The sequence below is a fragment of the Aplosporella prunicola genome (assembly GCF_010093885.1).
Source record: "Aplosporella prunicola CBS 121167 unplaced genomic scaffold K452scaffold_2, whole genome shotgun sequence".
In the NCBI taxonomy this organism is placed as follows: Eukaryota; Fungi; Ascomycota; class Dothideomycetes; order Botryosphaeriales; family Aplosporellaceae; genus Aplosporella; species Aplosporella prunicola.
Genome location: NW_022983530.1, coordinates 538,089 through 564,547, shown reverse-complemented (window position 1 = coordinate 564,547; position 26,459 = coordinate 538,089). Strand labels below are relative to the sequence as shown.

At 54.9% G+C, this 26,459-nt stretch overlaps 12 protein-coding genes across 12 annotated transcripts; 8 read left to right on the top strand and 4 right to left on the bottom strand.

The window, feature by feature from the left end:
* Positions 1 to 645: 645 nt before the first annotated feature.
* K452DRAFT_218580 (uncharacterized protein) lies at positions 646 to 4,296 on the top strand (the record flags this gene model as incomplete). The annotated part of the gene is made up of 1 exon (XM_033536364.1): positions 646 to 4,296. The coding sequence occupies one exon, from the start codon at positions 646 to 648 to the stop codon at positions 4,294 to 4,296; it is 3,651 nt and encodes a 1,216-aa protein (XP_033402346.1).
* A 913-nt stretch (positions 4,297 to 5,209) lies between these two features.
* Positions 5,210 to 7,083, top strand: K452DRAFT_336865 (uncharacterized protein; the record flags this gene model as incomplete). The annotated part of the gene is made up of 1 exon (XM_033545249.1): positions 5,210 to 7,083. A coding segment is annotated over one exon (1,521 nt), but the record flags the coding sequence as incomplete, so codon positions are not given.
* Positions 7,084 to 7,939: 856 nt separating this feature from the next.
* K452DRAFT_304582 (uncharacterized protein) lies at positions 7,940 to 9,484 on the bottom strand (the record flags this gene model as incomplete). Its single annotated transcript, XM_033542829.1, has 2 exons — positions 7,940 to 8,790; positions 8,848 to 9,484. The coding sequence occupies 2 exons, from the start codon at positions 9,482 to 9,484 to the stop codon at positions 7,940 to 7,942; spliced, it is 1,488 nt and encodes a 495-aa protein (XP_033402344.1).
* Positions 9,485 to 9,753: 269 nt separating this feature from the next.
* On the top strand, positions 9,754 to 10,325 carry K452DRAFT_294187 (uncharacterized protein; the record flags this gene model as incomplete). Its single annotated transcript, XM_033541670.1, has 4 exons — positions 9,754 to 9,978; positions 10,041 to 10,099; positions 10,158 to 10,222; positions 10,273 to 10,325. The coding sequence occupies 4 exons, from the start codon at positions 9,754 to 9,756 to the stop codon at positions 10,323 to 10,325; spliced, it is 402 nt and encodes a 133-aa protein (XP_033402343.1).
* A 544-nt stretch (positions 10,326 to 10,869) lies between these two features.
* K452DRAFT_348365 (uncharacterized protein) lies at positions 10,870 to 11,501 on the bottom strand (the record flags this gene model as incomplete). Its single annotated transcript, XM_033545536.1, has 4 exons — positions 10,870 to 10,894; positions 10,958 to 11,223; positions 11,279 to 11,364; positions 11,426 to 11,501. The coding sequence occupies 4 exons, from the start codon at positions 11,499 to 11,501 to the stop codon at positions 10,870 to 10,872; spliced, it is 453 nt and encodes a 150-aa protein (XP_033402342.1).
* Positions 11,502 to 11,715: 214 nt separating this feature from the next.
* K452DRAFT_241568 (uncharacterized protein) lies at positions 11,716 to 13,905 on the top strand. Its single transcript, XM_033537828.1, has 4 exons — positions 11,716 to 11,817; positions 11,931 to 12,135; positions 12,200 to 13,024; positions 13,088 to 13,905. The coding sequence occupies exons 2-4, from the start codon at positions 12,030 to 12,032 to the stop codon at positions 13,420 to 13,422; spliced, it is 1,266 nt and encodes a 421-aa protein (XP_033402341.1). The 5' UTR covers positions 11,716 to 11,817; positions 11,931 to 12,029; the 3' UTR covers positions 13,423 to 13,905.
* Positions 13,906 to 14,494: 589 nt separating this feature from the next.
* Positions 14,495 to 15,597, top strand: K452DRAFT_262587 (uncharacterized protein; the record flags this gene model as incomplete). The annotated part of the gene is made up of 1 exon (XM_033538614.1): positions 14,495 to 15,597. Exon 1 carries the CDS (start codon positions 14,503 to 14,505, stop codon positions 15,595 to 15,597), a length of 1,095 nt encoding a protein of 364 aa, XP_033402340.1. The 5' UTR covers positions 14,495 to 14,502.
* Positions 15,598 to 16,175: 578 nt separating this feature from the next.
* K452DRAFT_323757 (uncharacterized protein) lies at positions 16,176 to 17,217 on the bottom strand (the record flags this gene model as incomplete). Its single annotated transcript, XM_033544659.1, has 3 exons — positions 16,176 to 16,622; positions 16,675 to 17,071; positions 17,123 to 17,217. The coding sequence occupies 3 exons, from the start codon at positions 17,215 to 17,217 to the stop codon at positions 16,176 to 16,178; spliced, it is 939 nt and encodes a 312-aa protein (XP_033402339.1).
* Positions 17,218 to 17,424: 207 nt separating this feature from the next.
* K452DRAFT_241559 (uncharacterized protein) lies at positions 17,425 to 19,175 on the top strand (the record flags this gene model as incomplete). Its single annotated transcript, XM_033537826.1, has 4 exons — positions 17,425 to 17,586; positions 17,639 to 17,844; positions 17,894 to 18,608; positions 18,657 to 19,175. 4 exons carry the CDS (start codon positions 17,428 to 17,430, stop codon positions 19,047 to 19,049), a joined length of 1,473 nt encoding a protein of 490 aa, XP_033402338.1. The 3' UTR covers positions 19,050 to 19,175.
* A 169-nt stretch (positions 19,176 to 19,344) lies between these two features.
* On the top strand, positions 19,345 to 20,637 carry K452DRAFT_294181 (uncharacterized protein; the record flags this gene model as incomplete). Its single annotated transcript, XM_033541669.1, has 5 exons — positions 19,345 to 19,363; positions 19,422 to 19,428; positions 19,482 to 19,653; positions 19,712 to 20,435; positions 20,489 to 20,637. The coding sequence occupies 5 exons, from the start codon at positions 19,345 to 19,347 to the stop codon at positions 20,635 to 20,637; spliced, it is 1,071 nt and encodes a 356-aa protein (XP_033402337.1).
* Positions 20,638 to 21,125: 488 nt separating this feature from the next.
* On the bottom strand, positions 21,126 to 22,437 carry K452DRAFT_218362 (uncharacterized protein; the record flags this gene model as incomplete). The annotated part of the gene is made up of 5 exons (XM_033536353.1): positions 21,126 to 21,196; positions 21,252 to 21,642; positions 21,699 to 22,234; positions 22,294 to 22,335; positions 22,386 to 22,437. The coding sequence occupies 5 exons, from the start codon at positions 22,435 to 22,437 to the stop codon at positions 21,126 to 21,128; spliced, it is 1,092 nt and encodes a 363-aa protein (XP_033402336.1).
* A 116-nt stretch (positions 22,438 to 22,553) lies between these two features.
* K452DRAFT_314873 (uncharacterized protein) lies at positions 22,554 to 26,276 on the top strand. Its single transcript, XM_033543806.1, has 10 exons — positions 22,554 to 22,952; positions 23,002 to 23,827; positions 23,880 to 24,423; positions 24,473 to 24,564; positions 24,616 to 24,967; positions 25,016 to 25,141; positions 25,193 to 25,319; positions 25,370 to 25,468; positions 25,533 to 25,806; positions 25,884 to 26,276. The coding sequence occupies exons 1-10, from the start codon at positions 22,617 to 22,619 to the stop codon at positions 25,961 to 25,963; spliced, it is 2,856 nt and encodes a 951-aa protein (XP_033402335.1). The 5' UTR covers positions 22,554 to 22,616; the 3' UTR covers positions 25,964 to 26,276.
* Positions 26,277 to 26,459: the final 183 nt, after the last annotated feature.

Here is a 26,459-nt window from a genome sequence, read left to right as displayed (position 1 = left end):
GGCTGTGTGAGACACCAACGTTCATGTAACGTCGTTGGTCTAGTATATATGTACGTATCCGTCCTGTGTCAGGGCGAAGATGAGATCCCGACCAGACGAGCAGCACAGATTGTAGGAATCCGACCGGGTGGACGGTTGCTGATTTGCGTGCCGCATTGCCGTGATTGGTCAGGCTTTTTGTTTTTTTTTTGTAGACGTGGCGGGGATAAGAGCAGGGGTCAGAGATGTTTCCGTGGAGAGGCAAAGTGGCAGATGTCGTCGGGACGATTGGCCAGCGAGGGTTTTGGCGCTGGCGTGGGCTGGCGTGGCGCTAGGAAAGCTTGTTTCACCCGGGCGTCGCTGCGCGTTTTGTGCGGGAGCGTGCATGACCACTTTAAGCATCCTCCGCACTTCTGCCTCATTCTCCTTCTCTTCCGCACTATTCACTCATTCTTTCTATTTCGCAGAGGAACGGCAGGCCCGTCCCCCGCCTTTATCTATCTCTGTTTTGTTCCTCCCCTTCTTGGCTGGCCCTCTCATAATTTCACAAAACATTCTTCACCAACCATCATCTCTGCCGCATTCCTTCCTCTCTTGTACTTCCTTGACGGCGCCGCCTGATCACATCCGCACATCCGCGCATCCGCCATGGCACCAGCAGCACCAATGTCACCACGCGTGGGTGCTTCGACGCCGCAGCTGCAGAGCAGCACAATCTTCATATCAAACTTGCACTGCCCCTCATGCGTAAATAGCATAGTCGAGGCCCTCAACAAGCTGGACCCCGCTCCGGTTGCCGTCTCTCATTCGATTGTGTCCCACTCTGTCACCGTCCGCCACCACCCTGAATTGTCCAACGACACCATAGCAAAAGCTCTGGAGTTCGCGGGCTTCGAGGTTCACAGTATCTTCCAGGACAGCAACGCTCTCGGTACTGAGCAGATCGCATCTCCCGTCCTGCCCAGCGGCGAGTGGGAGAGCAGCTTGGAACAGGCCGTCCATAAATGGAGACAATCCTGGAGGGAGTCTTGGCGCCAAAGCAGAATGCCTGATATGCAACAGATGGAAAAGCACCTCACATGCTGTGCCGAGTGCGCCGCTGGAAAGGACTCAAGCGCATCCAAGAAAAGAAGAACAAAAACTTACGATGAGAAGGAGATCGAGCTGGATTCGGTCGGCCTTGTCACTGAAGCGGCGAAGGAGCACGGCGACATTGAGAAACAAAGCATTGTTTCAGACGCTCCCAGTAGTTTGGAATCGATTGTCGTAGCTTCGCCCCAAGCACCTCAACTTTACCAGGCCTCGATTGCCATCACTGGAATGACATGTTCCGCTTGCACAAACGCCATTACTCGCCAGGTTGAGGAGCTTCCTTACGTTCGTTCAATTGCTGTGTCTCTTATGACACACAGCGCATCCGTGGACTTCGAAGGCAAGGACAATGTCAGCAATATCATTGAGACCATCGAGGACACCGGTTTTGATGCCAGCCTGGATAATGTTAAGGAGCTTAGTTCCCCAAAGAAATCAGTTCAGCAGTCAGATTCCGACAAATGGAGGGCGGTTTTTGCCGTTGGAGGCATGACCTGCAGCGCTTGTACGAACAGCGTAACGGATGCACTGAAGCAACGCGATTGGATCGAGACCGTTGATGTCGTTCTGATCTCAAACAGTGCAACTGTCGTCTTCGACGGCAAGGAGCACTTGGATGAGATCAAGGAAGCCATCGAAGACGTTGGTTTTGAGGCCACCCTAGACATCGTCGAGAACCTTGAACAAGAGCGTCCGGAAGATGTCGAAAGGCTTATCACAATCCGCATCGACAACATGTTCTGTCAACACTGCCCTACGAACATTGTCAACGCCCTGGAACGACACTTCAAGGGAACGGTCCAGATCGAAAAACCGCCTACGTTCGACGACCCGTTGATCGAGTTAAAGTACATCCCGGCTTTGCCAAAGCTGACAATCAGAGAAATTATTGCTACTATATCGGATGTTCACCCAACCCTCTCACCCTCAGTCTACCACCCACCTACCCTTGAGGAGCGAGCAAAGCAAATGCATGCTCGCGAAAGAAGTAGGGTGTTATTCCGACTCGGACTTTCGATTACCGTTGCGATTCCTACGTTCATAATCGGTATCGTCTACATGAGCTTGGTATCTGCCGAAAATTCAACGCGCATGTTCCTGATGGCGGACATGTGGTCCGGTAAAGTCAGCCGCGCTCAGTGGGCGCTCTTTGTTCTCGCTACGCCAGTCTACTTCTTTGCGGCGGATAGCTTCCACAGGAGAGCAATCAAAGAAGTTCGAGCCCTTTGGAGACCGGGAAGCAAGACGCCAATCATTCAAAGGTTCTATCGATTCGGAAGCATGAACATGCTCATGTGCCTGGGAACCAGCATTGCTTACTTCGCGTCGATTGCCGAACTCGGCCTTGGCGCTTGCGGTATGCATGTGGGAGACAGCGACTACTACTTCGATTCGGTGGTTTTCCTGACAATGTTCATCTTGATTGGACGATTTCTTGAGGCCTACAGCAAGACGCGAACTGGCGATGCAGTCACTGCTCTTGGAAGCCTTAGACCCGATGAAGCAATCCTGGTCGACACCGTCAAGATGCAAGACCAAAAAGTCGGTGTTGATCTGCTCGAGGTCGGCGATGTCGTACGGGTTCAACACGGCGCCTCTCCGCCTTTCGACGGTGTTGTGATGGATGCCGCTGCCAAGTTTGACGAGTCAAGCTTAACTGGAGAAGCTCGTCCTGTCAACAAGGACATCGGCGACACAGTCTACGCCGGCACGGTAAACAAAGGTGGTCCGATCCAAGTCCGGCTCTCTTCAATTTCAGGCACCTCTATGCTTGACCAGATCATCAAGGTCGTGAGAGAGGGCCAAACGCGTCGTGCGCCCGTAGAACGGGTTGCTGACATGATCACTGGCCACTTCGTCCCTTGTGTCACTGCAGTAGCCGTTACCACCTGGACCATTTGGCTCTCTCTCGGTCTCTCCGGTGCACTCCCCGAAGATTACCGGGGCGGCGACTCTGGTAGTTGGCCGCTCTGGTCACTTCGCTTTGCCATTGCAGTTTTCGTTGTGGCTTGTCCGTGCGGTATTGGTCTTGCTTCACCGACGGCTCTTTTCGTTGGTGGCGGTCTGGCTGCCCGGCATGGTATCTTGGTCAAGGGTGGCGGTGAAGCATTTCAAGAAGCCAGCACTCTCGACGCCATCGTGTTCGACAAGACCGGTACCTTGACACAGGGTGGAGATCCAGCCGTTACTGATGTCGAAGTCCTTGCCCAGGGTAACCCTGAAAAAGTCTACGAGCTGGCGGCACGACTCGAGGAGGGCAGCGGTCACCCCATCGCAACCGCCATCATGTCTTACTGCGCGTCTCGATCATCCCAGCAGAACTTCCAGGTTACGAGCGCTGAAGAGATTTCCGGTAAAGGCATGAAGGCTGAGATCAAGGTTCAATCATCAGGCGCTCGGATTTTCAAGGCAATTATTGGCAACGAGGCTCTTATGGCCGATCATTCGATCGCCATGGGCTCGGCAACGGCCGCTAAGCTTGACGATTGGAAGCGCCAAGGCAAATCCGTTGCCTTGATGGGCATCTGTACCTCAACCTCGGAGACTGGTGCCGAAATGTGGACCCTTTCCGTCGCGTTCGCCATCTCAGATCCTCTCCGCCCGGAGTCTCTGCCCACCGTCACCTCCTTGCAACAACGCGGCATCGACGTCTGGATGCTCTCCGGCGACAACCCGACTACCGCGCACGCCATTGGTGCCCGCGTTGGGATCCCGCCCAGCAACATCATCGCCGGCGTGCTGCCGGATCAGAAGGCCGAGAAGATACAGTACCTGCAGAAGATGCTGCCGCCCAAGGGCCGCGGCAAGAAGCGCGCCACGGTAGCCATGGTGGGCGACGGCATCAACGACTCGCCCGCGCTGACCATGGCCGACGTAGGTGTGGCCATCGGCAGCGGCTCCGACGTCGCCATCTCCTCGGCCGACTTCATCCTTGTGACAAGCCGCCTTGATGCCGTGCTCACGCTCGTCGACCTCAGCAGGATTGTCTTCAGGCGAGTGTGGTTCAACTTCGCCTGGGCGCTGGTGTACAACCTCGCCGCCATGCCCATTGCCGCGGGCGTGCTGTTCCCGGCCAAGACGGCCAGCGGCGCGCACATCAGGCTGGACCCCGTGTGGGCGAGCTTGGCGATGGCGCTCAGCAGCTTCAGCGTCGTCTGCAGCAGCTTGTTGCTCAGGAGCAAGATCCCGGGCGTCGGCTTCCGCCCGAAGGTATCTAGTCAGTAGGGAGGGAAATTTGTAGTGGTGGTCTCAAGGAGAGGCGATAGTTAGTTTGCTGGCGGTGGCTTTTCGAATCTTGCATGTAGTTATGGCTTTCACGGCGGATGGTATCAGACTGGAACAGAGGACAAGCTTGACGACACCTGGGAGTGCTGAGATCAAAACGGGGAAACCTACATAACGACTTTATGAGATGATTTTTCTTCAATCGTTTATCCATTCGTTTTCATGAACGTGTGAACAGAAAGAGAAGGAGGTCCATCAATGGACTTGCATGTCTCAGCCGCGTCAGCTTACTCCTACGCGAAACCGTGTATACCTTGCATGAATTGGCTAAACAAACCCCACTGTTGAAAACCGTCAAACATGAAGGAAGCATGGCGAAACAAGTTGATGCAGTTTCAACGCTTTAAGATTAAACACTAACGTTTAGAAATTAACGGCACGACAGCTTTCTTGGCATGATTACCTAGGCAGCCCTTCGCGATTGGACCCCGGGTGTAATATGGACTAAAAGTCCCCAAGCCTCGGAGGAAGCTGGACGCGCGCATATACAGTAAGTTGTAGGTAGTAAGTAATAGTAGCAGTAGGCGCGTCAAAAGAAGAGTTTCCTCCACGGTAAATAGTGTATACACGCGCGCACGCACTAGAGATATAATATTCAAAAAAAAAAAAAAAAAAGGTCAACAACCACAGCCACCTCGACGTATCATTTCCACAAACGAAAGGTATAAATAGCTAAAGAAAAATCAAGACGACAACGGCAACAACAACAAGAACAGCAACCAACCACCTTTATCTCCTACGCATCCTTCTTTTAGTTCCAGTCGATGTCGAGGTCGAGGCCGCCGCTGCCGAGGCTGATGTCGAGCGTCAGGCCGCCGATCTTGAGCTCGCCGGAAAGCAGCTCGATCTGGTTGGCGCAGCCGAAGGAGCCCTCGATACCGAACTCTCCGCCGCCCTTCCACGAGTCGTCGCCGTAGGAGAAGAGAACCGTGTTGGTGCCGGCCTTTTCGATGATGCTCTTGATGGCCTTGGCCTGCTCGTCGGTGCCGGCAATGGCCGCGTTGTTGTTGCTCGTCGACGAGTGCGGCCAGCCAGCCTCCAGGTTGAACACGTCGGTCAGGTTGGGGTAGTCGGGGCACACCTTCTTGGCCAGCTTGAGCTGGTCCAGGATGAAGTCACCCGCCTTCTCGGCAACACAGTCGGCGTTGAAGAAGGGCTGCGCGTTGACACCGATCACGTCAATGGCCTGGCAGAGGTGCTCGTTGGCCTGCTCCTGCAGCACGTTGAGAGTCTCGGTGGTAGTGAGCTTCTTGACGGCAAGACCGGCCTCGGTGATCGAGGTCCTGACGGACATGATGAACTGGCCGAGCTCGGCGGCGGTGCACCACTGGTTGAAGATGGCCTCGTTACCCACGACAATCAGCTCGACAAGCTCCCAGTTGCTGCCCTGCGAACCCCACTTGGTGAGCTCGGTGACTTGCTCCTTGGCCTTCTCGATTCCGTTCTCGTCAATGTAGATGCCGACGATCATCTTCAGGTCGTACTCCTGGCAAGCGGCACCAATGTTGATGAGACCGTCGCAGTCGGTGGCGTACACACGGACGGTGGTGAAACCCTTGTCCTTGATGGCCTTGACGTCCTTCATGACGTCGTCGGCCTTCTGGCACTGGCCGTCGGAGCTGTAGGGAGTGTAGGTGATGGCCCACTGGTTGCCGTTGGTGGTCATGCCGTTGGAGTTCTTGCCGCCGGAGTTAGCAGAGCCGGTGGCGGTCGGCGTCGACGCAGCAGGAGTCGAGCCAGCAGGAGAGACGGGGGTCACGGGGGTGCTCTCAGCGGCGGCGGGGGTGCTGGTCTCGCCCTGGACGTCACCGGTAGGGGTGGGGGTGGGGGTGGGGGTGGGGGAAGCGCCCTGGGAGCTGTAGGGACAGACAAAGACATCGTTGGTCTTGGTGATGGTGACGGTCTGCTCAGGGTGAGTGTAGGTACCAGGGGCGTACGAGGTGGGCGTGGGGTGGACGGTGACCGTGGCCTCGGGGACGCTGGTGGTGGTGGGAGCAATGGTGTACTCGCCAGCGGCCGGGCAGGTGTAGGTCGTGGTCTTGATCACGCTGGTGGTCGTGGAGTCGGTGGTCTCCACGGCGGCGTACGGGCAAGTCACAGTGGTCGCGGTGACGACCGAGGTCGTGACACCACCGTAAGTGTTGACACCAGGAGTAAGGCTGGCAGTCGTGGCGGCACAGACGGTGGTGCTGTCGGTGAGAGTGACAGTCTCGGCCGGGATGGTGTAAGTACCGGGGGTCGCGTACGTAGACACAGCCGGGGTGGGCATGGGCTTCTCGTCGGTCGGGGAGCTCGGGGCCGGGGGAGCAGAAGTCAAGGCAGCCGCAGAGGAAGTGGCCGGCAGGGGCGACGACGCAGGGTTGGTGGAGACTGATGGTCGAAGTCAGAGAAAAAAGTATAGCTAGGCGAGGTAATTGCAAGCACTCACGGGTAGCCGGGCCAGTAATGGTGCTGACGTAGGTGGTGCAGCCGCACACCTCGCCCTTCTCATTACGGGCCTCGAGCTGGGGGACGCCCCTGCGGTTGTGGAAGCCCTGGTGGCGGTCGTGGAGGGAGCCCGCGGCGGCGTTGCCAAGCAGGGCGCCGGCGGCGACGGCGAAAATGGCAGACTTCATGGTCAAAACAGGCAGATATTAGAAATAATACGGAGTATGGCCGCTGAAAGAGTGAAGCGGTGCAAGAGGAAAAGAGTGACTAAGGCAAGGCCTGGACTTGACAGTGGGGAGGAATGCCTTGAGGTGCCGACGACAGCGACGACGGCGGCAGGCTTTTTGATAGAGAGGACGGGCGGCCGGGGCAGGGCGCCAGGGGCAGCGAGATTGTGCAAAGGCGATCCATCATGGCCGGATTGGGCAATATGGGGAGCCAGCGCGGCGTCGTGTTTTTTCCTGGGGTTTACGAGGAGAATTGCCAGTCTCGGCTAGCGCGCAATTTCCCCCGGCCGCCACCCGCGACCGTCATGTCGCAACGGCTGCTCGTGCTCACCCAACTCTATTTCTGCCTCGTCTCTCCAGCCGGCAACGCTCCGTTGAGTGTTGAAGTCGTCGACGGATCGCCGCCCCCAAGGTTGAATCCTCTGTCTCGTGACCGCCAAGTCGCGTGCTCCAATATTATCCCACTTCTTTTTCGGCGCTGCATCGCCCGCTGCTCCCTGCGAGCACCTCTCCCTATGACGATCGGCATGCTTCGTTGAGCTGACGAGCTGTTTATCGCAATTCGGAGCTCGGCCGCATGGTCGATAAGGCGAGGGGACGCCGAGTACGGGGGCACGCTTGCCATGTCTTGACGTGCGCCGACCGGTGACTCTGTCGCAAGTCTGTTTCTGCCCCCTGTGCCAGATACCTCTCCGCCGCTGCTTTATTTTTTTGTTCCGCCGATCGCCTGCCAGCACTGACGCTGACGCCCGGCAAGGTACGCACAACCTTTTTTCTTGCATTGACCGCGGACACCGGCACCTTTTATACCTCTTATCGCCCGCCGTTAATGCCACCTGTGCCACCCTGCCGGTCAATCTAACTGACGACCTCAAATGGCCTCCGCATGATGGCCTCAGATTTTGATCGTCTCCCTATCCAACCCCGCATCATGCCGTTTTTGTCTCCTCATTACGACTCTTGAGCTTCGTCCACCCATTCACTCCTCTCGGCTTGCTCTGTCCATCCGTGTCTGCTTCTTCTTCCTTCTCGAACTCCTTTTCGTCCAGCATTTCCCATTCTGCACCCTGCATCTCCGCCAGGAGATGCGATCTGAGCTTGTCGACAGCCCTTGCCGGTGTCTGCAGCTTCCACCCCTTCATGAAGCTCGCACCTTCGGCGTTCCCAAGAAAACCCTTTGCTGTACCGTGCGAGTATGAGCCCAAGCCGATCTCCGGTGTTGACGCGAGAGAACGACTGCTTGCTGGAAATCTGAAGTCGCCCTTGGCCATGGGTCCATCTTTCTTTTCCTTGTCCACTGCAGACATTGTCGCCTGGGTACTCTCAATCAAAAGCTGCCACAGGTTCTTTCCAAGCGGACATATGTCTTCCCACTCATTAAACGTGTTGTTCATGCCCTGCGAGCGAGATAGCCATGCAATGTCCCAGGAGAGGAGCGTAACCCCTTCCAAGAATAGCGAATATGCTGAGGAGTCCTCTGCCGCAAGCATGGGCAGCTTACGATCAATGTACAGAGATCTTGGACGGGGTAGAGGCCGTTGGTGCTCCAGTGTCCGAGAGTCTTCAGGACTGTTGCTAGATGACTGAAAGGGTGTACTACCGGGGAATGGTACATCTTTATACATATACGAGGAAGAGGGAGAGAATATGGTGGGGAGTGGATAGTCCTTATGCGGAAGGGTGATCTCGGCAGGTAGACGCACCGCCAAATAGTTTGACACACGGACGACTAAGCCTGCTAGAAGGGTCAAGGATGCCGTGATTTGGGAAGGAGGAGCAGCTAAAACACATTAGAGATGACAGACAGTCCTGTATTACCTGACAAGGAAAAACATACTGTTGAGATCCCGCAGATCCAAGATGCGTATGCCGCCAATGTAGTACTCCATCTTGACCGAGCCGTCGCGCGACCTCCGTCTTCTCTGCTTCAGTCCGGCAACATCAGCAGCCTTTTTGCAGTGCCAGGCCCTGCCATAGACGTCTTCTTTGTGGCCTAGATCGTCTGCCGCTCGAACGGCCTTGATGACTTCTTTCACGGTGTCCAGCTCTTTCGACCTGCGTTTCTCGATATTATAAGTGGCTGACTCCAAGTCAGAGCGGCGCTGAGCGATGGCTGCCTTCCTAGCAGCGATTTCCCTCTTGCCTTCGTCTATCTGCTTCTGTAGGGACTCGCTACGCTCGGTAATGTAGCGGATGCGCTCTTCTATCTCTGCCGTTGCGGTACGACGTTGCTCGACAGCGGCCCTTTTGGAGCTCTCATGCGTGTCGACGAGCGTCTCTCCAAGTGAAACGGCCTGTCCGGCTTGATCATCGGCGCCGGTTGCCACGGCTTCGACATGATAGCCCAGCGTCTCCCTGTCCAGCAGAGTCGTTGCCTGGGCGATGCGAAAAGGGTAGAGGGCGGCGCGCGCACACGTTGGGCAGTTCAAGGGGACCTTGGGGTTGAGGCCTTTGCCACAGATATCGCACTCCATGTCGAGGGCGTGGAGGTGGGAGATGGCGGGCGCGTTGGGTTCAGGGCATGGGGCGCGTCGCAGTGCTCATGTTGAGTGCAGGTGCGATGCAGGCGGCCCATGGGAGCAGCAGGCGCGTCGGTAACTAGGGAAGTCGCGACGGTCAAAGAGCTGAGCTGCAGCCTTGTGACGCAAGGACGCCGCCAACCGGGGGGATCCCTGCCCGCACAACGGCCACACGCCCGCTCGCCCACGGTACTTCTACTAGGTACTTCTACTACTTCTACTACATGGACCACTTCCCCTCTCCCTCGGCGCGCAAGCGCTCTCACGGCGACATGGTCGCAGGTCACGATCGCTCAACCACCCCGACCGACAACAAGCCTGACCTCGATCCATCGGCCGCCCTTGAACCCTACGATTGGGAAGACGTCGCACAGCGATATCATGCCGACATTCAAGAGCTGCGCAGTAGAGAAGATGAGATCCTTGCTCACTATTCTGATCTTCTGGGAGTAATAATAGTCTGTTGACATAGTCATGTGGTTGTTGCTACTGACATCCATTGCCAATTCAGTTCTTCTCGCTCTGGGTCAACGCCTCTCGTACCCATGAGGTTGACAGGACCTTTAATCGGTAGGGCCTACCACTTCTATGCCTTATCTAAGCATCCTTTTACTTACCACACACATAGCCTTCGCACGCGTACCACACATGTCCAATACTCCGAAGAAGAACTAGAGGAGAAGAGACAACACTGTCCGTGCCCTTTCCAAGAACAGCAATGATCAAGACTAACCTAGTTGCAGACATAAGAGTGGTCAACGCTTTTGAGAGTGCGCTAAAGCTCCTCAATGCGTGATGAGTGATGTCTTACTTTTCGCCCAGCTACTTTAGAATTTCTTGAGGATCCCGCTTCCATGGCGTTTCGACGTTTGGCCCGCAACGAAGACGGCGCCTCGACCAACAACAGGGGCCACGTCACAACCTCACTGAACATCCCTCGTCGTCTTACGGGCATTGCATCAATGGCACTGCAAACGTCAAACACACGCGTGCAGGACAACTATCCATCATCCTTACCACACTACCACCCAAGTCGCTGTACCATTCTTTAATCTTTTCTGTGGCACAGTTACGGTGCCATGGAGATAGCGGAGTTTAGAGATGGTCACTGTGCTCTACACCCCACTCTCCGAGATGGGGGCTGATGATATCTATATACTGACAGGAATGTTTGCTATCACGCTTGCTTAATGCGTTCGGGGAATTTGCAATTGATGGATATGTACTATGCGGTTGTCTCAAGGGAGTGATTTGCAATCAGCTCAACAACCTCTATGAATACCCTGAAGGTTAAAGAATATATTCAAGGAATTGTAAACACGATATCTATACATTGTTGCTCATTGCTCACCAATATCCTCATTCCTATCAAGCACAGTAAGTATCTCGGGTTCCAGTTACCAGGTAGTTGCGAGGCGCAAGACTTACCAGTCACCTGGTCTCTCCTTGATAAACTTGGCCATCAGAGCCTCGCATTCGGCGCTCTTGACGTTGACGACCTCGATACCCTTGCGCTGAAGATGCTCCTCGCCGCCAAGGAAGGTGGTGTTCTCACCCAGGATGACGCGCTTGACCTTGTACAGGATGCAGGCTCCAGTGCACATGTCACAAGGAGAAAGAGTGGTGTACATGGTAGCGCCCTCGTAGGCCGAGGCCGGGAGCCGTCCGGCGTTCTCGAGGGCCGACATCTCAGCCTGCGAGGGATTACTAAGTGCAATCCAATATGGAGCAGGATGGTGGGCAGCTTACGTGAAGGGTGGCACTGCCCTTCTGGATCCTCAGATTATGGCCCCTCCCCAGGATCTTACCGTCAGCGGCAACCAGGCAGGCACCGACTGTGAGAGCAAGGATTATTAGAAACAATGAATGGGCGAGAGCAGGGGACCTAGGGCGTACTCGGGACACCGCCCTCGTCATAACCCTTCTTGGCCTCGTCGAGGGCAGCGATGAAACCGGCGTCACTCTGCGACATGGTGTTGGGATGGTTAGTACAGGCAGTCAATAGCGGCAGTCAGTAAAATATTTGTATTTTGGTCTACATGTCGGGCCTTTTTTGCTTTCGGGAGTCGAGGCCGGCGGGCACGTCTGGGGGCGGCGGCGTTGAGGCTGCGGCACTAGCCACGGCGTGGCGGTGTGGAAGGGTTTGGAATTCGGGAGAAGGAGTGGAAAGCTCTAGGCTGAACCCACGCCCAAAGGTCCAAACTCCAGGTCTTGAATTTTAGTCTGCAACCTGCTGCAGCTTCTCTCTCAGCCTCCTCCTCTCCGCTCTCCTTGCCTTTGTTGATAGAGTATGTACTTCTATCCTTTTTCCTTTTGCACCAACGCTATAGCCCGTCCAGCCTGGTCGCTCCCGCCGTCTGAAAAAAAAGTCCACTAGCTTACACTCTTCTCCTGCATATAGCCTTCTCTCTTCACCCGCCCGCCTTCACCTTGCGCCAGGCTCTGTGATTGAGATACCCAACCAACACCACCACCGCACAGCCCTCGACGCACCGTCGCAATGGTCAAGGAAACCAAGTACTACGAAATCCTCGGCGTCTCGCCCGACGCCAGCGAGGCGCAGCTCAAGTCCGCATACAAGAAGGGCGCGCTGAAGTGGCACCCTGGTATGTTGTTCCTCACCACTCATCCGCCTGGCAAACACGCGCATTCTCATCTCCCTCCTCGCAGACAAGAACGCACACAACCCTGATGCCGCCGAGAAGTTCAAGGACCTGTCGCACGCCTACGAAGTCCTGTCCGATTCCCAGAAACGCCAGCTCTATGACCAGTACGGTGAGGAGGGTCTAGAGGGCGGTGCCGGCGCCGGCGGCGGAATGGCTGCGGAAGACTTGTTCGCGCAGTTCTTCGGTGGTGGCGGCGGCGGATTCGGCAACATGTTCGGTGGTGGCATGAGGGAAACTGGCCCCAAGAAGGCCAGGACCATCTCGCACGTCCACAAGGTCTCACTCGAAGATATCTACCGCGGCAAGGTCTCGAAGCTCGCTCTGCAAAAGTCTGTCATCTGCGCCAAGTGCGAGGGCCGCGGAGGCAAGGAGGGCGCCGTCAAGAAGTGCGCTGGCTGTGATGGCCGTGGTATGAAGATGATGATGCGCCAGATGGGCCCCATGATCCAGCGCTTCCAGACCGTTTGCCCCGACTGCCAGGGCGAGGGTGAGATCATTCGCGACAAGGACCGCTGCAAGCAGTGCAACGGCAAGAAGACCGTCATTGAGAGGAAGGTTCTTCACGTCCACGTTGACAGGGGTGTCCGGAGCGGCACGAAGATTGAGTTCCGTGGCGAGGGTGACCAGCTTCCGGACGTCGAGCCCGGCGATGTTGTTTTCGAGATCGAGCAGAAGCCCCACCCGCGCTTCCAGAGGAAAGATGACGACCTGTTCTACCACGCCGAGATTGACCTGGTTACCGCTCTTGCTGGTGGCGTCCTTCACATCGAGCACCTGGACGAGCGGTGGTTGACCGTCGAGCTCATCCCTGGCGAGGTTATCAGCCCAGGTAAGCCTAAATCACGCGCTCTTTATTATTCATTTTTTGGCAATTTACTGACCCCCTGAACAGGCGACGTCAAGGTTGTTCGCGGCCAGGGTATGCCTTCCTACCGCCACCACGATTTCGGCAACCTCTACATCCAGTTCGATGTCAAGTTCCCCGAGAGGATCGCTGGCCCCGACGGTACCTCCATGCCCGATGAGGACAGGCAAGCTCTGGAGCGCATCCTTGGCCCCCGCAAGGTTGAGGCTCCCACTCCTCCGGCTGATGCCATGACCGAGGACTTCCAGCTCGACAACGTCGACCCGACTAGGGAACACGCCAGGTCACGTGGCGCCGCAATGGACGATGATGACGATGATATGCACCCTGGTGCCGAGCGCGTCCAGTGCGCTTCGCAGTAAGCGGTGGATTATTTTGCTTATGGGCTACGAATGAAACGAACGAGGGTCCGGACAGCATGACGAGAGTTTTAAGCATGATGAAGAAGGTGTCGGTTGAGTGAGGCGCAAAGCTACTTGATCGAGACGCGGAGCCATGAAGATTAACCAGGGCCTCGGAGTCGGAGTTCAGTAGAGGTCGGGTGACATCTTTGTTATTCTGCACGTTGCAATACACGAAGCTTTTTTTTACTTTCCTACCGTGCACGCCTTTTCCCGTCATGGCGGTAGTTAAGGCTCAGCGGGTAGGCTCTCTTGCATTGTTTCTTGTTCCTTACTGGCAGAACAACCAGGTAGACGGGGTGTTTTTTCTATTTGACTGGGTTTTGTTTTGGATCCGGTGCACAACGACACATTGTCCTGCTTCAAAAACTTTTTTGGGCAGCTTTCTTGTGTGCTTGCCCCTAACGTCGGCGTTCTGTAGTCTAAATGGAGTTCTTTCGGCACATTTCGTGATTGACTTTGTGTGAGAGTGAAGCTGCCTTTGAATGGATAGGTATGTCACTCTTGTTGTTTTGATAGTGGCGGGGCTGGCAGGTAGAGATGCAGGTCTTTTGGATTTGCGAATTACCTGAAGATGTCCAGCCATTAAATCATAAACAGAATTGCCGGCTGAGGGAGTCTTCCCAAATTAAGAAGCACACATATCGTCAACAATTCTCAGGTAAGGGGCTAACTAGACTACATAACAGGCCGCATAAGTCCATATAATTCAAGACATGCAGGCACTGAAGTGTTCCATCCTATCTAACTATCAAACACAAGAGCAATAATGAGCAATGACAGTTTCGTGTTCGTAAGTCCATGGATAAATCTTCGCTCAATCTACCGGCAGTAGTAAACGTGGGCCAGTCAAAATCTCCCCTCATGCGACCTATGAGCAAAATTGCTACAGAAAAGGAAGGTTACCTACCATTGACAAGGATGAGTCATGAAGAAAATAGGAAAGAGCCGGCGGCTCTTAAATAGTAGATATATATAACGAGGCTCTCGCTCATTTTCATTTCCATTTTCAATCATACCGACTCGCACCATCCAACCACAATGGCAAAGCTCCCGCCAGTCTACGAGTACACAGAGTCAACGGCGCTCCTGCAAAGCCTCCATCCTTTCCTGCCCTACTCGCTCCCACTCTACCGCCGCCTGCAATTCGGGCGGCGCAGCTCCCACGCGCACATCCTATCAACACTACCGCCCGAAGAGCCGCGACCAGCAGCAGCAGCAACAGAAAATGCAGAAGCCCTCTGCCTCGGCGTCGCCTTCGTCGACCGCTCCTGCCGCCCAGAGACAGAAGCCTGGTTCTTCCTCAGCCACGACGCGCCAGGGCACATCTCGCAGCGGCCCGCCGACTGCACCTGCACGACGCACCTGTTCGCGCTACTTGGGCACATCGGCGGCCTCGCCTTCCCTGCTCTCTCGGCCGAGGCTGAGGCCGATGCTCTCGCGGCCGTGAACGCGGCGGTGCCAGACAAGGCCGCCGCGCACCATGTGCACACGTCTGCGCCGGCCGCCGCCTACCTGACGTACATGAACGAACAGGCCTTCCTCAAAGCAGGCACGCTCCACAGCCGCAACGTCAGTGAACTGAGAGCCCGCGACTGCCTGAGGACAGACATGCCGGGCGTCGATTTCCCTTACGTGAAATACATCTTCTCCCGCGACTGTTCCACCGTGACAGACGTGTCCGGCACTGCAAACGTCGGCTCGTTGCCTGACAGCCTGCGCTGGGGAGCGTTACGAGAGGAGGACTTCGCCCTCGTGCGCAGCAGAACTGCCATTCCTAGGACGAACCGTACGCTCCGGTCTCTCCCATCAGCGGCCATATTTCCCGTCGAGCCAGCAACCGCGCCCATTGCGTGGGCATTCTTGGGCGTAGACGGCAGCCTGGTGTCGCTGCACGTGGAACCTGGGTACCGAGGCTGTGGGTTGGCTAAAACAGTGGCCAGAAAGCTGCTACGACAAGGAAATATGGCTTTTGGGGACGCACCGGTAGTAGATTTCCATGCAGACGTTGCCTTGGAAAACAAGGAAAGCCATAGTGTATGTAGGAGCTTAGGGGGAAAGCAACATTGGGAAGTGTATTGGGTGAGAATTGACCTCACCAGGATTCGCGAGAAGACAGAGAAGGGTGAGTACTAGGAAATTTTTATTGCAGTTTCGAAACGCATAGGGCTCAAAGAACATGTTCACTTAATTTAGCACCATAGCAACAAAATCTCGGATGTGATAGAATAACAAGTCATCGTTAATTTCTTCAAGCTGGGGCTTCGCTTCTCAAAGTTCCGGCCGGGATATCTTGCTGATAAACAACAATCGGGGCGCGGAGTCCGCATAATCTGTAGATGCTTAGGGTATGTCAGCTTTGAACAAAGCAAAGATTGCAAAGTAAAGTTGGTATAAGTGATAGGGCTCATTAAAAAATTAGAGTGTTTGTTGCATTTTTAATCCTCATTGAAGATCAGGGTTAAAAATTTTTAATCATTGGAAACGGGATGAAAGACCATAATAAAAAGGAGTTGAACTTACCACAGTAGAAAACACAAACTGACTTTCACAAGTTCAGTTCACGTTGCTGGGCATTGCGATTGCACGCCTCGAGGACCCAAAACTGTATTTAAGATCGCTATTTGAGTGAATGCCAGTTATCCACAGACATTCAAGGAAACAAGGATGCGGTCATCGTCCGTCAAGACCTTTGCTCACAAACGGTGAACAATTTAGTCGAACAGACCGAAGCCCATATCCTCGTCCTCCTCCTCTTCCTCCTCAGCAGGCTTGGCCTCCTCCTTGGGAGCCTCGGCAGCACCACCGGCGGCGGCGGCAGGGGCGGCGGAGGCGTACTTGTCGGGGTTCTGGATACGGTCCTTGAGCTCCTCGATGCCCTCCCAAGAGTAGTCGGTCTCGATGGCAACGGACAGAACCTTCTTGTAGTTGTTGACAATGGAGTGCATGACGGAAGGCAGGGTAGGGTAGTTGATGGCCAGCGACACGGAAGCAATGGTCGTAATGGCGCTGGAGAAAGCCTTCAGGAGCTGCTCCTCCTCAATGTCGAGGATCGAAGCATCGAAGGTCTGGCCCTGGTCGTAGATCTGGAAGATACCCATACCGTAGGTGAAGGGAGAGATGTTAAGCATGTTGAGCAGGGTAGCCTCGGAAGCACCGACCTAGCCACCTGTTAGTATAAAGACGTGGCAGAATAATACCGGAGTAACTTACCCTGGTGTTGGCCTCAACGAGCTTGAGGTCCGTGGTGATTTCAATGGTACCACGGGCAATCTTGGTAGGAACACCGAGAGCCTGGAAGAAAGAGGTCTTGCCGGGTTCCATACCAGTGTTACCGGCCGGGATCCACACATCGGCGGGAGCGACGGCACCAGCCCTGGCGGGAGCGGCAACACGGTTCGCAAGGATCTTCTCACGGATGTCCTTGAGGTCGCCGTTGGTGAAGACGAAACCGACGTTGCCCTTGACGTGGGGAAGGAGACGCTCGTACTCGGGGTTCTCAGCGATGAAGCCACGGATAGCACGGCGGACCATGGTGTTCTTGCCCATCAGGACAACACCCTCACCACGGAGGGAGATACGGATCTCGTGCATCTGCTGGGACGAGACACTGCCATCTGTTAGCATGCGCCTGGGGCCGCATCTTGAGCGTTTGGCCTACTTGTCGACGCCAACGATGAAGATGGACTTGTAGGTCTCGAGGAGGCTCTTGAGCTTATCGAAGTAAGCGGCCTTTTGAGTAGACTTGCCCCCCATAGCTTCGGTGAGGTATAGGATATTTCAGGCGAAGTCAATTGCGACGGGAAAAAAAAAAAGACGTGGGCGACTGAAGTCGTGTGTGGTGTTGAGTCTGCGCGCGAAACTCGAAATGATGTCGCGACTTGTGGGAGCGAAGCGAGGCGCTAGTGTACTTTTTCTGGCCGCCAAGACTTCCCACCAGCCTGAACACCCTACCTCACTGCAGTCATGCAGCACCCCTACCAGTGTCTCCAGGCGCTCGATCGCGTGGGATCGCAGACTGTTAGCATACTGCTGGCTGCGAGCGGTCACAACTTGTTTTCTTTCAACCTAGAAAACGGCAGCCTCTTAAATACATGGTCCGCCGAGACACCAAGTTCTGCTTCCGTACGTGTGGTCTGTATACATTGTCCAACGCAGCAGTCTGATTCCGTCGTAGGCAGCAGAAGACCCTGTACCTGAGGATGGCGAAGGGCCTCCAGGCAAAAAAAGAAAAATTGAAAACCAATCCGGGACCCCGCCCAGTTTTGTTAAACTCGTAAGCTCCGACGATGGTCGGTATGTTGTGGCAGTGACCGGGGAAGACAAATGCGTCCGCGTCTTCTCTGTCGAACCCAACGGCAAGATCCAGCAGCTTAGTGAAAGGTAAGGCGCACCAAACACGCGAGAAGCGGACATTGTTGAACAGTCTCAGATCCATGCCCAAGCGTCCTTGTGCGCTTGCCATCACCCCAGATGGTCAAACAATCGTGTGCGGAGATAAATTCGGCGATGTCTATGCACTGCCTCTCCACTACTCGCCAGAGGATGTTGCGCAAGTTTCGCCTCAAACGGTAACAACAGGACCAGAGAAGACTTTCGTTCCCTCGGCCACTAACCTAACTGTCCATACTGGTCGGAATCGCAAAGCTCTGGAAGCTCAGCTCAAGCTATCAAATCAAGCCAAAACCAAGGAGCCTCTCAAGTTCGCACACGAGATCCTCCTGGGCCATGTGTCTATGTTGACAGATCTTGTACTCGTCACTCTTGATCAAGAGAACCCAGAGCAGCCGGGTGGCTCTGTTGCAGGTCTCGTGAAGCCCCGCAGGTACATACTAACCTCTGACCGCGACGAGCACATCAGAATCTCGCGCGCCCAACCACAAACTCACATTATTGAGGGTTTTTGTCTTGGTCACCAAGAGTTTGTGAGCAAAATGTGTGTTCCAACGCAAGAAATACTTATATCTGGCGGTGGAGACGATCAACTGTTTGTTTGGAATTGGCTGGACAGGCGCTTGCTGAAGAAAATACCGATCCGCGATGCGCTTGCATCCGTACCTGACACCGGGAGCTTCTCGGGAGATGGCAAGCGCAGCGTCAGCATCGCCATTTCGGGGATCTGGGCACTGCCGAAAAGCGGTAAAAAGGTACGAATGGATGCGCGTTTGGCTGGCATGGCAGGCTAACGTTGATAGACTCGGATCGTGGTTGCATGCGAGGGCATCCCTGTGCTGCTCGACATGGATGTCGGGGAGCTGCAGAGTGCGGGGGATCAGGTCAAGGTTGAAGCAATTCCCATGGCGGGCAATGTGCTGGACGTGGCGGCAGTAGGGCCGTCGAGCATGGTGGTGTCGCTGGACAATGCACACGTCCCCGGATCCACCAGGGTGCAGCGCGAAGCGGCGGCAGAAGGTCAGCGGCTGGAGTTCTGGCGGCGTACGGCAGAGGGGCAGTGGAGGGCAGAGGCGGGGCAGCTCGAGGCGGCGAACGGGCAGGGCGGAGCGGAAGTGCGGGCATCGAGCCGCGACACGTTGTACGGCGTGTCGAACCTGCGCAAGCGCGGCGGCGGCGGCGGGAGCGAGGACTAGGGTCACGTGCCGGGCCTGGTCTGGGTCGGGCGCGGCTCGTAAGCAGAGGACCATTGCGCCAACTTAGAAATCAAACGCGTGTATGTAATGTGTCCGAGATAAATACCATCGGCCTCTTTCTGCCCGCCACTAACTTCTTCCCTTTCTCTCCCACTCGCTTTGCACCACCGCCAAACTGTTCGCCGCAGCCTTCCGCCGAGCCCCTCTCCGCTCCTCCCTCAGCGTCCCCATTGCAGCTGCTGCTTCTTTGCAACACCGCCAGTCAGCCACCGCGGGACTCCCCTCCATACGAACCATGCACTCCAAGCTCGTCAGTATGTCTTTCCCCTGCAAGCCCCTCCTCGCCACGCCGCCTGCTAACTCGCCCGTCAGTCATTGGGTGCGTTGTTCCCGCTCACTGTTCGTGAGCCTTGAAAATGCTAACTTGCACAGCTCCGGCCCCGCCGGCCACACCGCCGCCATTTACGCTGCCCGCGCAGACCTCAAGCCTGTTCTCTACGAGGGTTTCCTTGCTCTTGGCATTGCCGCCGGCGGTCAATTGACCACTACCGATGAGGTCGAAAACTACCCTGGCTTCAAGATGATCCAGGGCTCTACGCTCATGGTACGCCTGCAACTTCTCCTCAGCCAAGAGCCATTGTGCTGACGTATGATTTCTGCAGGACCAAATGCGCGCTCAGTCCGAATCCTGCGGAACCGAGATCATCTCTCAGACGGTCGCCAAAGTCGACCTGAAGTCTCGCCCTTTCAAGTACTGGCTTCACCCTATGGGCGACGATGAGAGTGTCGAGGATGAGGAGCACACCGCCGATGCCATTATCATCGCCACTGGCGCCAAAGCGCGGAGGATGGGTCTTACCGGCGAGGAGAAGTACTGGGGCTATGGTGTCAGCGCGTGCGCCGTCTGCGATGGCTCTCTTCCCATGTTCCGCAACCAGCCCCTTGTCGTTATTGGTGGTGGTGACTCGGCCGTCGAGGAGGCCATTTACCTGACGAAGAAGGCCTCGAAGGTCTACGTGCTCGTGCGTAGGGACCAGCTTCGCGCATCCAAGTCAAACGCGCGCAGGCTCGAGACGAACCCCAAGATTGAGATCAGGTACAACACCTCGGCCAAGGAAATCAAGGGCGAGGAGAAGAACGGTGGCCTCATGACGCATCTTCTTGTGAAGAACAACGCGAGCGGCAGCGAGGAGACTATCGAGGCCAAGGGTCTGTTCTATGCCATTGGCCACGACCCTGCGACCACCCTCTTCAAGGGCCAACTCAACATGGACGAGGACGGCTACCTCATCACCGAGCCCGGCCGGGGCCTCACTAGCGTCGAGGGTGTTTTTGCTGCTGGTGACGTCCAGGACAAGCGCTACAGGCAAGCCATCACGAGTGCTGGTAAGTCTTTTACTCATCTCTTGTTACAAATTTTTACTCATACATGGCTCCAGGCTCTGGTTGCGTTGCCGCGCTTGAGGCCGAGAAATTCCTCGCTGAGCAAGATACCGAGGTCGACAACAAGCTCGAAACCGAGAACCAGGCCGAGAAATCGCAGGCCAGCGGTGTCGTGCCAGAGTACCGCTCGAACCCCCAGTTGTAACTGGCTTGCGGTTAAAAGGATTTTACGCTAATTAATGTACGGGACCACATACTTTTGTGGTCACAGCCTCCCGCCCTCTTTTTAAAGAGCTAGCATCTGGAGCGCTTGTCACTATACGAACATGCCTAAATTCACACAAGTTTGATGATTAGACCGGCGGATATCATATCAGCAATCTGTTTCGGCGCGCCAAAAGAGAGGTTTTACGATTAGCGAAGTCTAAGGACTCATAGAGATACCGGCATCACTTGCGCGTTCTTGGATTGTTGCATTGCTAAGCGGCGGGAAAACATGATCGAGCTGGGCCAGAGGCAGCCCCAAGTGCTTTTTGATAGAGTTACGAAGACCTAGATACACCGGATTTCCCTGCGCATTAGACTTGTCTTATATTCCCCAAGTGTTTTCATAGTCAAGAGCTCCATAAAAATGATTTGACTTCAGGTGATCGTTCTTCCTGGGCGTCTTATTTAACCGCTATCATTCAAACTCTATTTGCAACAACGGTGTATCTCTTCGAAGTAGAACTTCAAATCATCCGGGTTCACGAACGGGGTAATGCCTACAGCGCTTGTTAGCCACGGCGTTTCTTTTAGATAAACACAAGACAAACTTACCATGACCCAGATTCGCAATCCAGCCCTGCTTTCCTCCACCAAAGCCCTTGACCATTCCTTCGACGACCGAAGTGATTGACTCTTTACTTCCGTACAAGATACCCGGATCGGCGTTGCCTTGAAGGACCTTTTTGTTTGCCTGTGCAATCTTGTAGGCCTCCGCAGGGTCATGAAGCCAGTCCAACCCAATGACGTTGTAATTGGTGGCGCACAAATCTTCCAGAGCATACCAGGCTCCCTTTGCGAAAACAGTCATAGGAACCACATCTTGCTTCAGCTCAGCCAAGCGCTTGGGCAGTCGATCGGCAATGAGCTTGAGGTACGGCAGAGAGAAGACCTTGAACGAGGAAGGCGACAGCTCTCCTGCCCAAGAATCAAAGACTTGAATCATCTGCGGTACCCGTTAGCGTGGTAACTTGAAGATACTCCGGGGCGCGGAGACGGTACCTGAGCACCGGCGATGACCTGCTGGGCCAGGTACTCGACGCACAGCTCGGCAATTTTCTGTAACAAAGCCTTGGTTGCCTCAGGATACTTGTAGATCCACGTCTTAACCTGAATAAACATCTTGCTCCCGCCACCCTCGACCATGTAGCTGAGCAAGGTCCAGGGCGCGCCGCAGAAGCCGAGCAATGGCACTCTGCCCTTTAGCTTCTGCCTCGTGAGGGTAATGGCCTTGTACACGTAGTCGAGCGACTGCTTGACGTCGACGTCGCGGGCCATGATGTCTTTGTACTGCTTGTCCTCGGGAGACTTGAGCGGCTCGGGGAAGTGCGGGCCCTTCTTGTCGACCATGACAACCTCCATGCCCATGGCCTGAGGGATGACGAGGATGTCGGAGAATATGATGGCAGCGTCAATGAGGCCAGCATAGCGCTCAATGGGCTGCAGGGTCAGGGTCGAGGCGATTTCGGGCGAGCGGCAGCAGGCGAAGAAGTCATTGTTGCCCTTGGCCTGGTGGTACTCTGGCAGGTAGCGGCCGGCTGGGACAGGGTCAGATGGGCACAAGCAAGCGGGGAGAGGGGGGAGAGGGGCGCGTTACCCTGGCGCATCACCCACATGGGCGCGCGCTCGACATTCTCGCCTGGATCGGCGCGGTCAGCAAAGGGGCGCTGCGAGCAGGAGGAAGCGTACCCCTGGCGGTGCGCAAGAGCAGGTCGTTCTGCAGCGGCTCGAACTGGGCCATGGTGGGTGGGTGTTGTGGATGAAGCGAGGATCCCCGACGTAGGAGGTGATTTGGGTATATAATTTTTTGGCGCACGCAACGACGACATCACCGTCGTCAACATCCCGATAATGGGCCTCGGGCCTGCTCTTCGCCATGCGCGCCGGTGCGCGGCTCAATGCCGCTTGCGGCCTCTGTCCATGGCGGCGCGCGCGCCCACACGCGTCTGCGCCAGGCCGCCGCGTGCCCTCGTGAGCGTGAGAGGCAAGAAGACGACGACGACGCTCAAGGGCGATGAGCTGCCCCAGGGTCCCATCGCCGCCGTACCACTGGACGAGCCCGACGAGCATGCTGGCCCCGTCTATCCCACCGTCCTGCAGCAGGTGCGCAACAACATGCGCAAGTTTGCCCATTGCGTCGTCATCACGCGCATTGGCAACTTCTACGAGCTCTATTTCGAGCACGCTGAAGAGTATGGGCCCCTCCTCAACATCAAAGTCTCCCGCAGAAGGACGGCCGCGGGGCCTGTCTACATGGTAGGTCTCGCCGTCTGTTTTCCGCCGCCGCTTCTCTCATACTCGCCAGGCCGGCTTTCCCTACTTCCAACTGGACCGCTTCCTCAAGATCCTGGTCCAAGATCTTAACAAGCACGTGGCTGTCAGCGACGAGATCCGCAACAATGCCTCGGAGAAGGTCAAGTCGGGTGGCCTGCTGTTTGATCGAAAGGTCACCCGTATCATCTCTGCCGGGACCCTGATAGACGAAAAGTTCATGGACCCTTGGGAAAACAATTACTGTCTCAGCATATACCACGAGCCCTTGACCGCTGATCCACGGCCTGGCCCCGATGACAGAGAGACAAAGGCCGCTCACCAATCTGCCAATGTTGGGCTCGCATGGTTGGATCTGTCTAGTGGTGAGTTCTTTACACAGAGCACAAGCCTAGCTGGCTTGTCCTCGGCCGTTGCACGTATCGGACCGCGTGAAATTGTTTTGGACAGCTTGATGCGGAATGCCAGTCCCTCTTCTCGCCTCATCGACATGCTCGAGGAAGAACATCATGTCATTACTTTCCAAGAGCCACAGGAACACAAGACGACACTGGATGATTGGGTGCCATTACTCACAACCGGTGCCCCTGACTTCAAAACGGCAATATTTCCCCAAGTCGAATCCACAGCCGCAGCTTCTCTTTTGCAGTACGTTCACACACAGCTTCAAGGTTCCGGGATCACGCTGCAACCGCCGGTTCGACGGCAGGCGAGTGAGTATATGAGCATCGATAGGAACACGCTGCGAGCATTGGAACTCCGAAGCACCTTGAGAGAGGGAAAATACGAGGGCAGCCTTCTTCATGCAATCAGACGGACGGTGACTAAGAGTGGGACGAGATTGTTGTCCGAAAGACTGGGTAAGGATGCCCAAAACGCCTATGTGACGATCCTACACTGACGACAGTTGAGTATCCCCTTCGATGTCGTTGGAAACCATCAATGGCCGCTTAGATCTCGTCACAAAGTTTCTAGAAGATGCGGCGCTTCGTCAAAACTTGGTTGCACTATTGCGCCGAACGTTCGACTCGCGCCGCCTTTTGCAGAAATTTTCTATGGGCAGAGGTGATGCAGATGATCTATTAGAACTGTCTAAAACAATTCAGTCTACCTTAGATATTGCGCGGCTTTTGAAGGACGAAGCATCCTCGGATCCGAAAACAACAGGGTCATCATTACTGCGCTTGTCGGATCGTCTGTCCTTGAAAGAGCCATCCCGATTGGCAACGCGCATATTAGAAGCTATTGACGAGGAGGGCCTTACCGAACAGCATCGTCTCGAAGATGACGAAGCAGCTGCAGTTACCGTTCTGGCAGTGGAAGTATTGAACGAAGAGGGCGAAGATGAACAATCTGCCGCTATCTCCAAAAGGGCCAAAGCTAAAGCAAACGGCAAGTCAGACTGCCAAAAGTCTAATGACACTAGCTGCTCGGACGTCTGGACAATGAGGCGAAGGTGAATGAGCTCCGCGTACCAACAAATCGCAGTGATCTAATGATAGCAGTGCGAGCACAACATTGAAAAGATTGCATAAAGCGTTGGATGAACTGGTGTCTCAGCGAGAAGACCTTGCTGCACGCCTTAGAGACGAGACAGGTAAGGAGTCCTTATAGATTCTGGGGGAGCAAGTGGATGAACAGTTCCCAGGATCTTCAACTTTAACATTGAGATGGACTCCCGGACTGGGACATATAGTTCATGTCAAGGGGAAGGGAGGCTCGGTAGCCGACTTGTCTTCTGTACGAAGTGTTGGTTCAAGCAGGTCCACTCGCTCGTACCACCTGCCAGAATGGACCCATTTGGGAAATCAAATGGAAGAGGCCAAGCTGCGCATCCGCGCTGAAGAACAGAGGGTTTTCGTCGAACTAAGAGCAAAGGTCATTCGTAACCTTGTCAGGCTTCGACGCAATGCGGCGATTTTGGATGAACTCGACGTCTCCTGCTCCTTTGCGACATTGGCTGAAGAGAAGGGCCTGATACGGCCAATCCTAGACAACAGGTATGTCGACAAGGACATTATGAGCCAGCCAGCGCTAATGCATCGCAGCACTGCACACAATATCGTTGGTGGCAGGCATCCAGTGGTAGAAAGCAGCCTATTAGAACAAGGCAGAAGCTTTACATCTAACAGTTGTAGTGTCGGGGGTGACAAGCGCATTCTCCTCATTACAGGGCAAGTGAGCCTTTGCTTGCATTTTGTGATATCTCGCTAATGGTTGTGCAGCCCCAACATGGCTGGTAAAAGCACATTCTTGCGACAGAACGCCTTGATTTCAATTCTGGCACAGACAGGCTCCTTCGTTCCGGCAGATTATGCAGAGATCGGTCTGGTGGACCAGATCTTCAGTCGTGTTAGTACTAAAACTCCAGTGACATGGGCAAATGCTAATACCTTTCCAAGGTCGGGTCTGCCGACAATCTCTATCAGGACCAATCTACGTTCATGGTAGAAATGCTGGAGACAGCTGACATTCTCAAGCAGGCTACGCCTCGCTCCTTTGTATGCAAGCCTGCTGAGCCTTGCTTTCGTCGAGGAATCACTGCTGACTAGGATTTGCTTGTAGGTGATCATGGATGAGGTCGGCCGGGGCACAACACCCGAAGACGGAATCGCCGTCGGCTATGCCTGTTTGCATCACCTTTACAATATCAACCAGTGCCGGACGCTCTTCTCAACACATTTCCATAAACTCGCTGATATGACTAGCGGGTTTGAGAAACTGGCGTGCTACTGCACGGACGTTGAAGAAGAGGATGATGGTTCTTTTACCTACGTGCACAGGCTGAGAAACGGCACCAACAGGAAATCGCATGCGTTGAAGGTCGCTCGAGTTGCTGGTATGTCCTCCATTTAGTTTGCCGGTGGAATGCAAGGTTGCAAGCTTGGATGGATTTTTTCACTGATTTGAGAACAGGACTCCCAGAAGAAGCCATCAAAACTGCGGCAGCAGCGCTTAAGGACTTGGAGCTCCAGTCACAAGTCAACACGGACTAAGCTCACTGGAAGCAATGCAGCCTCGTTTATCGTGCCGACACTTGTTGCTGTCTCTACTCATTGGAACACCCATGCCATTGCCTCCCGAGCCAATGGCCAGGTGCGTACAGCACAACCAAACTGTACCGATTCGCTACTCTAGTGGTTCTCGGGACCGGGCTGTTGTGCTATGTTACCTGCCTCAATTAAAATGCACTTGGAGCTAGATGACGCTATCTAGTCAAAAAGCGATGCATTAACGGTGAATGTAAAATTGCTAATGCATGTGGTTGACTGCACGGAGACCTGGGCACCATAAATATATTCATTGGCCGCTCTAGAGTTTTAACCCAAATCTTTTCTTCCGTTTTCATTTGGTCCCTCTTTTGTGCCAGCCAGAGACTCTTGCCTGCTCTATGTCAACACGAATGCCAGGGTTTGCCTTTTCCGGCGCGAATTCAGACCATCGTGCGGCCCGGCTACGATGTGCTATGGCTTGCAAGGAATACAATCAGCA